Genomic DNA, 15451 nt, shown 5'->3' with positions numbered 1-15451 from the left:
GACTGGAGAATAACTTTTCAAATCTCTAGACATGTTTTAAGTTTTTAAAATGAAATTTATTTTCAGAATATTTAGAAATAGTGGCTCATGAATTTTCTAAGGTTTACTTGAAATTGTAAACTTTCAGGTTTGGTTAAGGCACAATACATACCATAGGATCCACTGTCTTCTACAGATCTGCTCTTTCTGGTTTCTTAGGCTGCACCAGACTCTACTGTGTCTCACTTTGCTAATATCTTTCATTAGAAACTACTGGATTATCATCTCAAAAATAAATAAAAATAAAATACAGCAGTAGGCACCAATTGATCCCATATTGCTCTCCCACAGAGACTTAAGGGGTAGCAGGTGTTAAGAATTAACACCACTGAGTTGTGAATTACTACAGAGGTTTGGCCAGATTTGTAAATACTATGAATCCTAATGAGAAAGGCGAGCAGTCCCAATATCTTAACACCCAGAGTCTAGACAGTAGTAAAGCCGTTCATCACTTTGTTTCTTATTGTTAGTAGAATGGTAATCTGTGGTTCTGATCAGGTTTTTGTATTTTCTCATGAAAATACTCACTGATGCCCACAAATGTGAGCCAAAAAGAAAAGGCAGTAGCTGTAAGACTATGTTAGAGAAGCTTTGACTGCCTCAGATCACATTTTTGCCTTTCCTGTTTCCCTTTCTGTAAAGTACTGAGGACAACTTATAACAAAACTTGGTTCCTACCAATTGTTTATGAGGGACTGGTCTGAAAATTACCATTTTGCTGTGGAGGTGTATGTTAATGACATGATCTGAGACTCACGTCTATGTTAGTGTAATCTGTGAATCAAATATGTTAGTGTGAACCTAATCTTACTGTTCAGATTGCAGATCTACACACAAATGTTGTAGTTTTAGGCATTCTCATGAAAGCAAAAAATATTGTTAGTAAATAATGAGATAAAAATAATGATAAAGTAATAATTTTATTACATACTTAATTTGAAATATGCATATGAGTGACTACCTCAGTAATAATGTGTGCCATAAAGTCACTTAACACTTTAGGTTTTTAAAAAATTTCTTTAATTTTTTATTTGCATTGGTGTGAAGGTGTCAGATCCCCTGAAATTGGAGTTAGAGACAGCTGTGAGCTGCCATGTGGGTGCTGGGAATTGAACCCCAGTCCTTTGGAAGAGCAGCCAGTGCTCTTACCCACTAGGCCATCTCTCCAGCCCCAACACTTCAGAGTTATGAAATCTAAACTTTGGAAGATCAAAGGATATTAAGCTTTTTTGAAGATTCTTTTAGAGTACTGATCACAGATTACTGAAGTTGAAGGTGGTAAATACTATACTTTTAGTGTATTAGATTAATCATGAAATAATCAGATTTTAAGTTCTGATAAATTAGCTGTAAGATCAATATCTGTTTGTGAATTCAATCATTTTTACCTTTCACAGGGGCAAACCCCAAAAGATAAGTCACAGTTATAGTTTAGCTTTTTCCTCCTGAACCTGGAGCCTCTTCCCGAGGCGGAAGAAGAGTGCTTCTGTGCGCCCCTGTCTAGTTTAAGTCGCCATAGTGGTGTCTGGATTTTAGCGCCTGGCCACCTAGCCCTCAGGCTGCCTCTGAGTGGCTCAGGGCGAGGCCTTGCAGTTGGCTGTCAGTTCTGGAAGGAAGGCAATGGTGCTGGCCCAGCCTGCGCTCACCACAGTTCTTCAACTTGGTCAAAGTACCGAGTAAACTTGGCCAATATTCAAGTCTGCAAAAACATGTTCAATGTTTATTTTTAAATAATTGTGCAAAGTGTAGCCTTTTAGTACAGAGTGCAAAAAAAGAGAAATTAGCAATTGTACTTTTATTTTAAAACAATGGAATACAATTTCTGTGTCATAATAATACATAGTGAGATCTTACAAAATTTTAAATTGATGAAAATTTTACTATAAATATACAAATAAAAACTAATTGGCAATATTTATAAAAATCTATAAAAATATTTAATTTCAGTATAAAAGTGACAGCTAATTGATTGAGGTAAAGCAAGATTGATTTAGACCATTTAAGAAGGAAATAGAACTGTCATGACTTCTTTTTGTGTGCTGAGGACTACACTCAGGGTCTGATGCATGCCACCACTATGTCCCCAGCTCTACTTTTTTATTTTGTGACAAGGTCTCACTAAGTTGCCTGGGCTGGCTTTGAACTCACTCCAAGCTGGCCCTGTCCTTGAGAACTCCAAGGCCTGCGAGCAGCTGGGAGTCGGGCCTGGCTGGTGCCACAGTGAGATCAGAGTGGCACAGCGCCTGTGGTTGCCCTCAGAAAACGCTGTGCGGCACAGTGCTAAACTTCCCTGGAGACAGCGCAGAAAGCAAGGGCTGACTAAAGCAGCTTAGTGGAAAGGAAGACTGGAAAGCAAAGCCAGCCTGCACTTGTGATCCCAGCACCCAGGAGGTCAAGGAGGGATGATCAACCTGAGCTGCACAGACTCACACACCCAGTAAGAGGCTGGGGAGATAGTCAGTTGGTGAAGCGTTTGCCATGTGAGCCTAAAAACCTAAGTTCAATACCAGACCCCCCTTTAGAAAGCTGGGCATAGGGATGGAGGCTTGTAATCCTGTCTTGGAATGTGGAGACAGGTGGTTAGGTTACCAGGATGCAGGAAGGCCAGTCTGCCTAGCTAAGTGAGCAAGCACCAGGTCACTGAGACACTGTCTCAAAAAACAACAACAACAACAACAACAACAAAAACCCAAGGCTGACCTCTGACCTCCACATGTACACGTGCATGTGTGTGCATATTCTCACATACAAACCCAGAAAAACAAGAATTCCCACCTAGTTGGTTTCTCTGAAGACTGTTCAGATCTTTCATAAATATCCCTTTAGCCCTTGGACATTGTTTGAGGTAGAGGACAGGGTCAGAGCCCTGCTGGGGACACCACCAGTGACTGGCAGGCAGGGCTAAGGCTGCTCTCTAGGGAGCCAAGGAATCATGGAATTCCTAAACCCTGGGCTCCTGCCAGTTCTTGTTCAGAGACAACCCACTCCTCATGCCATTAGAGTGCTGATTTTTATACCCTGGATCTCATCCTATGGGGAATGGATTCTTTAATCAATTTAAACCGGACACAATAATTCAGTGTAATTCAATACAACCTCATACAAATACCAGTTAAATAACACTAAGTAGGAAAAATGATTTTCTTTAAAAATACTGTTTTGAATTCAAATGTTCCAGATGTCTGTTTTATCCTGAGGTATTCTTGCAAAAAACTGGCACTGTTACCTTTGTCCTTGGGGAAGGAAAATATTAGGTGAATGAGTTGCTTTAAAGATAAATGTGTCTCCACTTGATGACTGCCTTGAAGGAGCTTTTCCACCTAAAAGTGATGCCTCTGCTTCTTTTATCTCCATTGCCCTTTTGTACAGTTCAGCAGCCTTTTCAAAATTCCCTTCTTCATAGCTTTGAAAGAAAAAGACACAAGAAATAGGCTTATTAGCAGAAGGCAGCTCTCCTTTCTAAATAGCCATCCTAGACATAGAAAACTACGTTGCAAATAATTTCCCATTCCCATTACACTTTCTTTCTCCTCGTGGTGTGTGTGTGTGTGTGTGTGTGTGTGTGTGTGTGTGCGCGCGCGCGCGCGCGCGCGCGCGCGCGCTCACTCAGGTAGACCAGTTAGACAGAGATCCCCAACTCACCTATCGACACTGGGGAATTTTATGTCTCTTGTATGTGCACCATTAAGATCATGTTGTCATGGTGTAATGGTAACAAGTGTTGTTATCATCTGTATCCCGAGATGAACATATAGGAGTGAGCAAAACTCAACACACTTACCTCATCAGCTCTGATGTAAGTGGCCCTATCAGGCCAGAGGCAGTAGCCGGATAAGCCATCTTCACTAGTGGCCACAATACACGAAAAGTAAGCCCACCTCACCCTGATTCTGAGTATCACTTGAGTATCTAAAGGTACATGAGACCAAAACAACTACTTCTCTCTCCAAGAAAGACTTCTCAGCAATAAATATTTCATGCTGTTCTGTGACAAGTCAAAACTATTCAAGAACTGGGATAAATGAGAAACCAGGAAAGTTCTTACCTGAGCACAGCTAAATTTTTTAATGTTTCTCCAACTCGAGGATGCATCCGCCCCAAGCTATCTTCATAAATCTTCAGTGCTCTTTCATAAAGTGGCAGGGCTTCACTGTGCTTTTTCTTATTAAAAAAATAGTGCTCGCTTTAACATACTGTTTATGAAATTACTATTAATGTATTCTATACTGAGCTGACCTACTTTGGTCAGCATTTTAAAAATCTTAATATCCTCTTATGAGATGCAAGTAAACATTATTTTATGACCAGTTTTAAATGGAGAATCAGTACACTAGAAAGTAAAAACTCCTTTAAGTTTTAGACTTGTCCTAGTACCAGCTGACCCGAATCCGTAATGTAAGCACAAGCCTGCTCATGACCGGCAGGTCCTTAGGCAGATGCTTGGAGACTGTCCTGTGGGTGACAGGGGTCCCCAGAAGGTGAAAAGCAAACCTTGATGGAGGAGAGTTATCTGTCTATGTTTCTTTCATTGGTTAATTAATAAAGAAAACTGCCTTGGCCCTTTAAGAGACAGAGAGTTAGGTAGGTGGAGTAGACAGAACAGAATTGTGGGAACAAGGAAGTAGAGTTGGGGAGACGCTTCAGGCAGTCGCGTGGTGAGTCTCCATGCTGCTCCTCTCCGAGATGGACGCAGGTTAAGATCTCTCCTGGTAAGCCACAACTCGTGGTGCTACCCAGATTACTAAATATGGGTTAAAGGAAGATGTGAGAATTAACTAATAAGAGGCTGAAACTATGGGCCAGGCAGTGTTTTAAAAGAATACAGTTTCCGTGAAATTATTTCGGATAAAGCTAGCCGGTTGCTGGGAACTGGGCGGCGGGAACGCAGCCCGCCGCTTCTCACTACAAAACCTGAACCCAGCAGTCAGCTGGTGTTTAGCTGAGACAGGAACCAGCTTACAATTCTAACTTCAATAATGTTTGAGGTATTTAAAAGAGAAGCATTAAATGGTAAACAGTATTATTTTCTTTACTGTGCCACTAACTCGCATTTATCCATATATATATATATATATATATTTTACCTTAAGATCATTTATTTGTAAACAGCTGAAAATGTAGATGCTTACCATTTGGCTGTGAAGGACTGCCAAGTTCACCAAGGCAGTAGCAACGCTGGGGTGCTTTGGGCCAAAGGATTTCTGCCGAATTTCAACAGCCAATTCATACAAAGGTACAGCTTTGTCAACTCTTCCCTAAAAAACAAGAACGTAATCTAACAACAATATGAAAGCTATAACAGATACTGTCTGACCAGAGCTCTCCCCAGAAATAAATGCATTAAACAAAGCTGCAGAAGCACTTTCTACAGCTGAAAACCCAATAGACCAAACGGAGCTGTTGGGAACACAGCCATTGTCTGATAACTTGGGAGATGCTCTGTTTACTCTTTAGTGTTTGCTGCGGGAGAAAAGCCCACGGGTGTAGATTTGTTGCTGTACTTAACTCACGGAAGCATCAAAATAAAACCACTTCCCAACTGCCAAGTCCCCTCTGGGGTTTCCTGGTGATTTCTCAGCCACAGAAGCTGGCCTGAGAGACAGCACCTGAGCTCACCACATGAGCTTCCATGCCGGGGGCCACCAGCAAGGGAGCCACCCAAGCTCTCAGGACAGCCGACCGCTCTGCCACTGCACCACTCAGAGCCAACGTGGCCAACTTTTGTTTTGCACAGATACAAGAACCCAAACTTTACCCCCAAGGCAAAGAGTTGATATTTAATTGTAGATAAACTCAGAGAGGAGTGAAATAAAACAACAATTTTGTAAAAATAAATAAATAAATAAATAAATAATAAGGCACTGTCTGCGGCCTTGGCCACTGGGCCATTTGGTGTGTTTTTGTTACTAGCAAGTACAGTAAGGGGGTTTGAAAATTCCTGAGATGTAATATAAAAAGAGATCTCATTCATAATGTTGATAAAACAGTTTGTATTTGAAAGGAACTCATTTACAATGTTGGTGGATTTGTCGTTGGAATGTATTTTCCGAAAACTAAATCAGTATCTTAATTGAATTAAATCTGAAACAGTATAAACCTTTACATTCTCATCTGCTAGAAATGAAACAATGTTGTTTTAAAAAGCCCACCTGAAATAACCTCCCATCAGGGGATAAACTAACTAGCTGGAGCGGTCATGGCTTCTCTGGTACATTTTAAAGCACACAGGCACGGTGGGGCGGACTTACTGTTTTCTTATACAAGATAGCGAGATGCTTCACTGTATAGGCCAGGGAAGGGTGGTCCGGCGCCAAGGCTCGTCTACGGATGTCCAGGGCTCGCTCGTAGAGCTCCTCGGCTTTATCGCACTGCTTCTTTTCATTGTAAAGAGCCGCCAAGTTATTCAAGGACTGGGCGCAGTCTGGGTGATCTGGCCCTAGAAGCCGCTCCCTCATCTCCAAGGAACGCTTCAGAAACTGCTCTGCCGTTCTGGAACAAACCCCAAATGCCTTAAACAATTTCTTCTCTAGAGGCCAGCGTCCTAAGCCCTAGTGATGTGGAGAATAGAAACCTGTTTCTCCCTAGACACACCAACGCGAAGGAGTCAGGCCAAACCCAGCCCTCCACCTTCCCCAGCCTTTGCTTCCCATGAGGCATCATTCACCATCCACTTCTCCCAGAAGAAAATCCCACAGCTATTTTTGGGAACCTAAGACCTTTATAGTGATCAGACCTGTGCCAATGAAAGACGTTGGCATCCCTTCTCTTTCCTTAGGAAGGAAAAAAAAGGAACGCCCCCCCACAAAAAAAAACCACAAAACCTGTCAGTAAGCAGAATTTAAGTGAAGTGATGAATGCTGGGGGAACTCCTTCAGCCAATAGCCTTTAAGATACCAGCCCACCTAGACGTGGCCTCTTACACTATAAATTCAACTTTAAAGCCTGCACTCACTCTTGCTTCTGGCTGCTAGATTCGGTTCCTGTTCCCCATTCGTGCAGAGGACTGTGGTCTAGGACTATGATCTGTATTTATTTACATAAATAATTCTGAACTAGTGTGGCATCAGATGAGAGTTGTACTTTTCTGAAGTTTCAGATTTACTGGCTGTTTCTGACAGCTGAAGGGACCTATACACGCGTGGCTTTCAGACAGTGGAGGAGGAGGTGTGTGGAGGCTCTTCTGTTCACGTGAACTAGAGGGTAAGGCAGCAGCCGGGCACGGTTTCTACCAGCCCCTCACAGTTTGGAGTTGCCTCTGAGGTCTCATAGAGGAGCACTCACTTTTCACAAGCACAAAGGCCACACTAGGGGAGCTGCGGAATAACACTGAGGCTCAGAGACTCCAAGGGAAGGAAAAACCATCAAACAGGAAGCTGGCAGAGCTCTTGTCTAAATCTTTGTTTCCCCTAACTTTGGATTTGATTGATATGTAAAACAGCTTTGTACCAAAGAGCCACAGTGAGTACTTAGTCTCCTTCTGAATGCTCTGGTACTCACTCGAGGTTGTTTTGAAGATAGTAGAGGACGCCCAGTTCATTGAGGGTGCGGGCGTTCTCAGGCTTCTCCTGGCCTAGGGTGAGCTCTTCTAACTGCAGAGCCCGTCTGCGGAGCAGGGCAAACCCGTACTGCAACACAGAAGCGTAACCACTGAGCACCAACTTCCATTCTGCAAGCATCTACTGGTGTCCTAACAGAACTTTCTCTTTCGTCTTGATGGCCGTTATTTTAAGTAGCACGTTGAATGTAGCATTTATGAAGAGCATGTGTATTTATTTCTACACGGAATCTTGTTCACAGATTCATTCAACATTATAAGGTATTTTAGTATGGTATATGTCAAAGCACTTCAGAAAAGACTAGAAACAGCTCACTGATCTTTACCAACTCTATTGCTACAGATACAAACATTAGGTCCTTTCAGTTTGCAGTAACTGTGCATGTGCGCACAGTGTGCAGGTGGAAGCCAGCCGTCTGCTACGGCAGGTCCTCGGTGTTGACTCTCAGTTTCTGCCCACCTTATTTTTAGAAATGGTGTCATTCATTCACTGGGACCTGGGATCACCAACTAGGCTAGGGAAGTGACAGTGATCCTCGAGTGTCTACCGCCACAGGGCTAGGATTACAAGAACGCCAGCAGGCCTGCCTTTGACTTTATTAATGTGAGGGCTGGGGATCCAGCACAGGGCTGGGATCCAGCACAGGTGTCATGTTCCTGCAGCAAGCATTTTACTCACTGTCTCCTCAGGCCCAGGAACAGAGAACTTTAAGCCAAACATGCTATATTTAGGTTTCTATCAGCAACTTAGAAACACCTAAAACATTATGATTGCTCATGGGAAACAGTTCTTTCTCATTTGAGTTTCAAAGGAGATGCTGAACTTCCATTTCCTTCCCTAACTCTTTGCAGAAAAGAGTCAAAGTAGCTTGAACAGCCCCTCCCAGAGTCTCTGTTCAGCTGAGCTTTCTAATTTAAAAGCCCTCGGGGTTGGGCTGTTGGACACACCACTCTCAGTCCGTGGTTGGAAATAAGGCGGAAAGGCCAGTCAGTGCCTCGCTCGAAGTCTGTGGACACCCGAAGCTCTCCAGCGCGAGTGTATGCACTCATGAGTTCCCATATCATCTCCCCCTCGGGTTCAAAGGACAACAAGGACACAGTCTCATTACCAGGCTGCCTTTTCTCCTTGTGGCTTGTTGACGGATTAGAATGGATTTTTTCCTAAAATGTTCAGCTTGTTCATATCTTTAAAATAAAACGAGAGAGAAGGGGAAGGGGGGAGGGGGAGGGGACATGTGAGTCAGGGAAAAGAGCGAGGTCATGATTCAGGGAGACAGAGACCACTCTGGCACAGCCTGGGGTGGTTCCAATCGTTAAAACAACAGGAGTCTAGTGGCAGCTCTTGCAGTTCAAAATCTACGAGGAAACCCACACTGTCCTCTATAAGGCTCACATTTAAATGTTTTAAACAGATTTAATGCAGTCTGAATCTCTAGCAGTCTAAATCACTGAAAAAAATCCCAAACTTTGGTTTGCAGTAAGCACCTTTTACCTAGACAGGGTAATTTTTGGTTAGCTATAGATGCAAAACTCCAGACAAAGTTTGTGTAAAACCGTACTTACAGAAGTTCAAAAGAAAAATTTCCGGGAAGACCCCTCAATGGTGAGGGAAGAGAAAGGATTTCTGAGAGAGGAAGAGAGGCCATTCAGCGGGTGCCCCATAGGTAGAAAAGCCTTTAAAAAGGCTATTGTCTTACTCAAAGGGCATCAGGGATCACACCCAGGGCCAAACACAAGCTAGGCAGGTGCTCTATTGCTGAGCATACCCTCACTTTGACAGCCTTTATTATACTTCCTCCAGCCAACATTTCCTATAAAGGGTCTGTGGTTGATAGTTTAGGCTTTGTGAGCACACGGCCTCTGTCAAAACTAAAGAAACCACACAGAGGCGACCACAGACAAAACGTAAAAAAAAAAAAAAAAAGTGCCTGGGAGTCAATAAAACCTTGCCAAACTGGACTTGGCCACTGGGCAATGGCTCGTGGTCCCTGAAGTGGTGATGTGCTCGGCTTTACAGTGATGGCTGGTGGAAGAGTTCAAACCTCAAACGACATTACTTCCATACTCACGCTCTATCCCTCATGCATCTTCAATGAAAACCGAAACCAAAGACCCGGGGATTCTAATTTTCTTTCCGTATCCCAAGAAGACCAGGAAAAGCCACCTGAACACAATGCACAGGATAAAGGGCCCCAAAGCAAAGCCTACCGCTTCCGAGCATTAGAAACACCCGCCCCCTCCATGACGTCAGCGTGTGAGGCACGGAAGACTTACTTATTTTGCTTATGGTACAAGGCTGCGAGTGCCTCGAGCTCCCGGGCAGCAAGTGGATGGTCGGCGCCGTAAGCGTTTTCCGAGATCTCCAAGGCCTGTTTATACAGCTGCTCTGCATCCCCAAACTTCTTCCACTGGACGTACACACTGGCCAGTTGGTGGAGGGACTGGGCTACTCTCGGGTGGTCTGGATCTAACGCCGTCTCCCGAATCTCTAGGGACCTCTGTAAGGGTACCACAGCCTGGGAACAAAAGTCAGAGGCTGATCCACGCGGCAATTAAAGGGCTAATCAAACCCCACAGATCTCAGCACCAGAAAGAAAACGGCTCCCCTCCTGGGAAGAAGAGACATATAAACAAGGAAACAGGGAGAGTCTCCCTGCCTCTGAATCACGGAGGTTACCTGACTGAGAAGGCCGAGGTCCTTTAGAAAGCGGCCAAGGGTTTCATACAAGTCAGCTAGGCACAGCATGTTTTCCTCGCCTTCGCAGTTCCCATAATGCTTCAGGGACTCAAAGTACTCGGCTGCCATGGCACCTTTGTCTTTACCAACAAACTGCCAGTAACTCAGCAACTCGGCAAAGTGTCCCCTGTTCCAACAGACAGTGTTAACTTGACCAAAACCGCACTTTAAAATCTACTGCGTGTAAAACGCCGCAATTCCTTTCTAGGGAGCTGTTGACAGTTTGTGCAGAGGCAGTCACAGCACAGTGACAAGTTGTCCCACTGATCCCAGCTGTGGCGTGGAGGAGATTGTCTGACCTCCCCCCCACCCCTCACCGTTGTCTGCACAGAAAGAGACGTGCACAGCATGGTGGGAAGGCCTTTGCAAGTTGCCAGCTGTCACTAAGATCTTGCTTAGTCTCTGGTGCAGATCCCCTGGAATCCCTGGTAGATTTCATGCTAAGGTCAACCCAACTCGTGCCCAAGTCATTTTAAACGACGGGAGTTAGAATAGCAGAAACTGGAGAAGGCAATCAGCTCCCATTGCATATCCACCTTGTGATTGCCTCTACATGGGTGTGTGTGTGTGTGTGTGTGTGTGTGCATATGTGCGTGTGTGTGCGTGCGTGTGCGTGCGTGCGTGTGCGTGCGTGTGTATTAGAATAGCAGAAACTGGTGAAGCAGATGAACTCGCATCGCAAATCCACCTTGTGATTGCCTCTGCATGTGTGTGTGTGTGTGTGTGTGTGCGCGCGCGCGCGTGTGTGCGCACGAGAGCGCAAGTGTGTGCACATGTATGCATGTGTGCGCACGTGTGCGTACATGTACGTACATATGTGTGTGCGTGTGTGTGCATGTGTGTGACCGTGTTCATCTGCAGGTAATACTGCAGAGGGTGAGAGAGATGCCAAGACAAAGGCAAACCTGACTTCACAGGAATCACAAAGCAGCTGGCATGGAGCTCAACAGATCCAAGAATGAAATTTGTGAGTGTTTGCTCAGAAGCAAATCAAATTATATGTCTATTTCTAAATTCCTAAGTGAGGCAGAAAAAAAAAACCACCAAAAAAATCCTTCCTGAGGCTTAGTAGGTCAGAAGCAGGGCTAATAAAACGACAGTCACACCACTAACACATTCAAATATATCAACAGGGGCAGCAGAAGATGCTGACATTAGCACTGGTCGGGTTTCAGTGGGAGCCCCCAATCTGGTTTTAAGTGGCACTTGTGAGAGACCTGGAGCCCCAAGAAGAGCTCACTTTAAGGAATAATTTCTCTTTGTGGCTTAAGATCTGCCTAACTGCAAGAATAAGACAGAAAATTGCCCCGGGGTCATTGCAGATGACTTTTGTAAAGCAGAACATACTTCCCCCTGGTCAAACAAGCTCTCCTAACAATTTATAAACCCTCATGGAATCCTCGAACCCCACCCACTGTCTGTATTTCAGGTGCTACTGAAACTATTCTGATTTAAATGTAAAAACAATTCAATTTTGTCAGGGTTGTTAAGCAGAACCACTAACTGTTGAAATCCGCCCTCTGGGGAGAGGATCTAGGAGGAGCGGCCGACCTTTTGTAAAGGTCCTGAGACACAAAGAGATTGAGGAGGCAGTCCTGCAGCTTCTGCTTGCTTCCTTGCTGCTGGAAAAGCCACGGGAGCTCGTCTGCGCTTCTCCAGGTCACTCTGTCCTGACTGCGGGAGAAAGGAGGTCACATGGTGAGACCTTCAGCTAGGCCAATATCAGAAATGTTTACCATTCCCACTGTGAGATAAACCCCAGATATTCTGGAGCAGACTCTTACCCAGGCCACTATGAGGAAGAAGAAACACTGAAATATTGAAGGGGTTGAGAAAGTGAAAGCCCCAGAACATTCAAACTCCACAGGCCAAAGGTCTCTTCCTAAACCACGGCAAAAAACCTTCAAAGGACCTAATATACATACACTGAGGTACATGTACTTGTGTGTGTGCGCATGAGAGAGAGCATGCACATGTATGATATATATTTTAGTTATTTAAACAGAATAAAAATAAAGGTAATAAATTGATCTTGTATCAATGTCATCCAAGGTTTTACCTTTATCATAAGATGTCCATAAAATGGCATTTTTTTCTTGATATTAGGTAGACACTGGACTACTTTCTCACCTTTAATGTTATTTATTTATTTACTCACTTATTTAATTTTGAGATAGGGAAGGAAGGTCTTACTAAACTTAGTCTAGACTTGAACTCTCTCAGTAGCCCAGACAGGCTTTAAACCTACACTCCTCCTGCCTCAGTTTCCCTAGAAACTGGTATTAAGGTCTGTGCCACTTGACCCGGCTGAATTTTACACTTTAACTTAGAAGCTAAGGGAGAGAAACAAGAACTCAAAGGCAGAGTGTGTTGCAGAAGAACAGGGAGGACATTTCTGGTACCTGAGCTGGGAGGTGAAATAGTTGGTTAACTTTTGCCTGTATGAAGAGATGAGGGTAGGGTCTTCCATGTACTCCAGTCTCACTGTTTCCCAGGCCTGGAGAGAGAAGGAAAAGGACACCGGATTCTGTTTTAAGTCACTAAACATCTGACAGTGGATTTGCAAAAAGCAATTTATAATTCTTTCACTTTTATTGTTATATAGTAGAAATAGCCCTATAATATTTTTAAACTGAGGATATACTAATGTCATAAACTCGGCTTAGTATAAAAATTAAATATTCAAAGCACAATTTAATTTAAAAAATTGTGTGTGTGTGTGTGTGTGTGTATTAAATCCCAGGAAATTGTATGTGGTAGTGCATCCATCACACAAAGGTAAAAGCAGGAAGAACATTTGTGTAGACCAACGTGGGCTAGACAGTAAATCTGAGGTCTCCTGACTACATAGCAAGTTCTAGACCATCCTGGACTATACAAAGAGATATGATGTAAAAAAATATATAAAATAAACTTAAATTTTTTTAAAGCAGATTAAAAGGTAACTCAAAAGAGTAAATTATATCCACGTCATATGTGACTGTAGTGGTCTGAATGAAAATGGTCCCCATAGGCTCATTGGGAGTTGTATTATTGGCGGTGTGGCCTTATTGTAGTAGGTGTGACCTTGTTAGGAGAAGTGTGTCACTGGGGAATGGGCTTTGAGGTTTCAGACAATCAAACAAGGCCCAGTGGCTCACTGTCTCTTCTTCCTGATGCCTATGGATCTAGACATAGGACTCTCGGCTCCTTCTCCAGCACTATGTCTGCCTGTACATTGCCATGCTTCCTGCCATGATGACAATGGACTAAACCTCTGAGCTGTAAGCCAGCCCCACTTAAATGCTCCCCTTTACAAGAGTTGCTGTGGTCATGGTGTCTCTTCATAGCAATAGAAACCCTAAATGAGAAAGAGGTTGGTACCAGGAACTGGGGCATTGCTGTGAGAGGCCTGGCCATGTTTTGTTTGGAGGACTGCAAACCTTGGGTCTGTGGATTAGAAAAGAAGTTGAATGCTCTAAATGGAGTTTAATGGGCCGTACCAGTAGGAGCATGGAAGATGGTGGTGCTGGGGGGATCTGAACTGTGGGGACCTGGCTCAAGCGGTTTCAGAGGAGAAGAATGTAATATGTGCCCTAGAGAACATTCTTGGGATATTTTGGTTAAGAATGTGGCTGCTTTCTGCCCTTGTCTAAAAAGTATGCCTGAAGCTACACTGAAGGGGTTTTTGTTGTTGTTTTGGTGTGTGTATGTGTGTGTGTGTCTGTATGTGTCTGTGTGCATGCACATGCTCGCCTGTGTGTTGAGTTGCTATGGTCATGGTGTCTCTTCACAGTAATAAACCCTTAACTAAGACAGTTACAAAGGAGCAAAGCTGTGAATGACAAACATTTTACAGTGACGGATGTGATGAAGCACCCTCGGGTGAAAGAATTCCTATACTGCTCAGTCATGGCAGACATATGATAGGGATTCTCTTAGTCAGCGGTTTCTGAAGAGTTACAGCTGTGGGCCCATAGCAAGTCAGTCTCTTCATAGCCCTGTGAGAAGCTGGAAAGTCTGCCCAGCTTGGGGCTAGCCCAGAACAGCTTCTGAGCTGGGAGGAAGGGCTATAAAAGGAGACTGATTCTCCTCATGTTTGCATCCCTAGGAAGAAACTCCTTGATTTTGTTTCATGTGTTTTATAACTTGAATTTTGATCCTTTCTCCTTTTTTTTGACATTCTATGTGTAATATGTAACATGAAAGATAACTTCTTAATTGAGGGTTTTTTTTTTTTTTTTTTTTTTTTTTTTGAGACTCACAACATTTTGCTATGTAGCCTAGGCTGGCTTCGGATTTTGGATTTACAAAGTTTCTTCCTCAGCCTCTCAGGATTATAGGCTTGTGCCACCATACCCAGTTTCTCTTAGTAAATGTTGTGGGTTTTGAGACATGATCTCATACAGCCCAGGCTAGACTACATAGCAGAGGCTAGTCTTGAACTCCTGATCCTTCTGAATCCACATCACAGGTTCTGGGATAATGGCTGGCATGTGCCACTGAGCCTGGTTCCTTTTAGTAAAATTGTAAGTGTACAATACACCATTGTTAACGATAGAGACAATATTTTGCAGCAGATCTTTAGAACTAAAGCCCCTCAGCACCACCTTTGAAACAATAGCTGCCTCCTGAAGGCACTAGACAATGCTTAGTGTCAGATAAGCTCACATGCAATCTAAAGCCAATGCATAAAGCTAAAGCATAATGCCAAACTTTGGCTTCTGATGCTAACACTGGAAACGTTTAACATAACCAGTATAATATAGTATGGAATGCTACAGTGATACTTATATGTAAAAAAAAAAAACCCTTTTTGTTAAAAAGATGTTTGAAATAATATTTACCTGCAGATGCTGAAACCTGAGCAAGCCACAGCTGTAAGTCAGCAGACACATTTTGTGTAAACTGTGAACAGTGGAGGACAAGGAGGCCCAGGACATCTCTGGATACAGCTCCATCAGCTCCGACTCACTCACACCGTTGTGACTAACGTTGATGAGGCAGAGAATCTAAACAGAGAGCAGAGCACCACAGGGCACCTCAGAAATCACAGCCAAGAATTTCTAAAACTCGTTAAGATTTATTAACTTTTTATCCAAACTTTGTCTCAAGGAAAGAAAGTAGGGAAGTAACTGAAG

The 15451-nt window shown here is 43.5% G+C and overlaps 1 protein-coding gene across 2 annotated transcripts in view; it reads right to left on the bottom strand.

Annotated features, from left to right (window-relative positions):
- Window positions 1-94: 94 nt before the first annotated feature.
- Window positions 95-15451, bottom strand: part of Nphp3 (nephrocystin 3) — a 41372-nt gene continuing 26015 nt past the window's right edge. The window contains exons 17-28 of one of the 2 annotated variants that reach the window (XM_038324027.1): window positions 15158-15322; window positions 12734-12828; window positions 11883-12005; window positions 10272-10458; window positions 9869-10110; window positions 8704-8779; window positions 7537-7664; window positions 6288-6528; window positions 5169-5294; window positions 4085-4200; window positions 3266-3442; window positions 95-1738 (exon numbers count right to left, since the gene is read on the bottom strand). In XM_038324027.1, the coding sequence (XP_038179955.1) occupies window positions 1594-1738; window positions 3266-3442; window positions 4085-4200; window positions 5169-5294; window positions 6288-6528; window positions 7537-7664; window positions 8704-8779; window positions 9869-10110; window positions 10272-10458; window positions 11883-12005; window positions 12734-12828; window positions 15158-15322 (1821 nt within the window). In that variant the 3' untranslated portion in view covers window positions 95-1593. Of the gene's footprint in view, window positions 1739-3265; window positions 3443-4084; window positions 4201-5168; window positions 5295-6287; window positions 6588-7536; window positions 7665-8703; window positions 8780-9868; window positions 10111-10271; window positions 10459-11882; window positions 12006-12733; window positions 12829-15157; window positions 15323-15451 lie in introns of those variants that run through there. The other variant, XM_038324028.1, reaches the window with a different exon arrangement.

Source organism: Arvicola amphibius, chromosome 3 (assembly GCF_903992535.2).
Source record: "Arvicola amphibius chromosome 3, mArvAmp1.2, whole genome shotgun sequence".
Taxonomy (NCBI): Eukaryota; Metazoa; Chordata; class Mammalia; order Rodentia; family Cricetidae; genus Arvicola; species Arvicola amphibius.
This window is presented reverse-complemented; position numbering and strand designations above follow the sequence as displayed.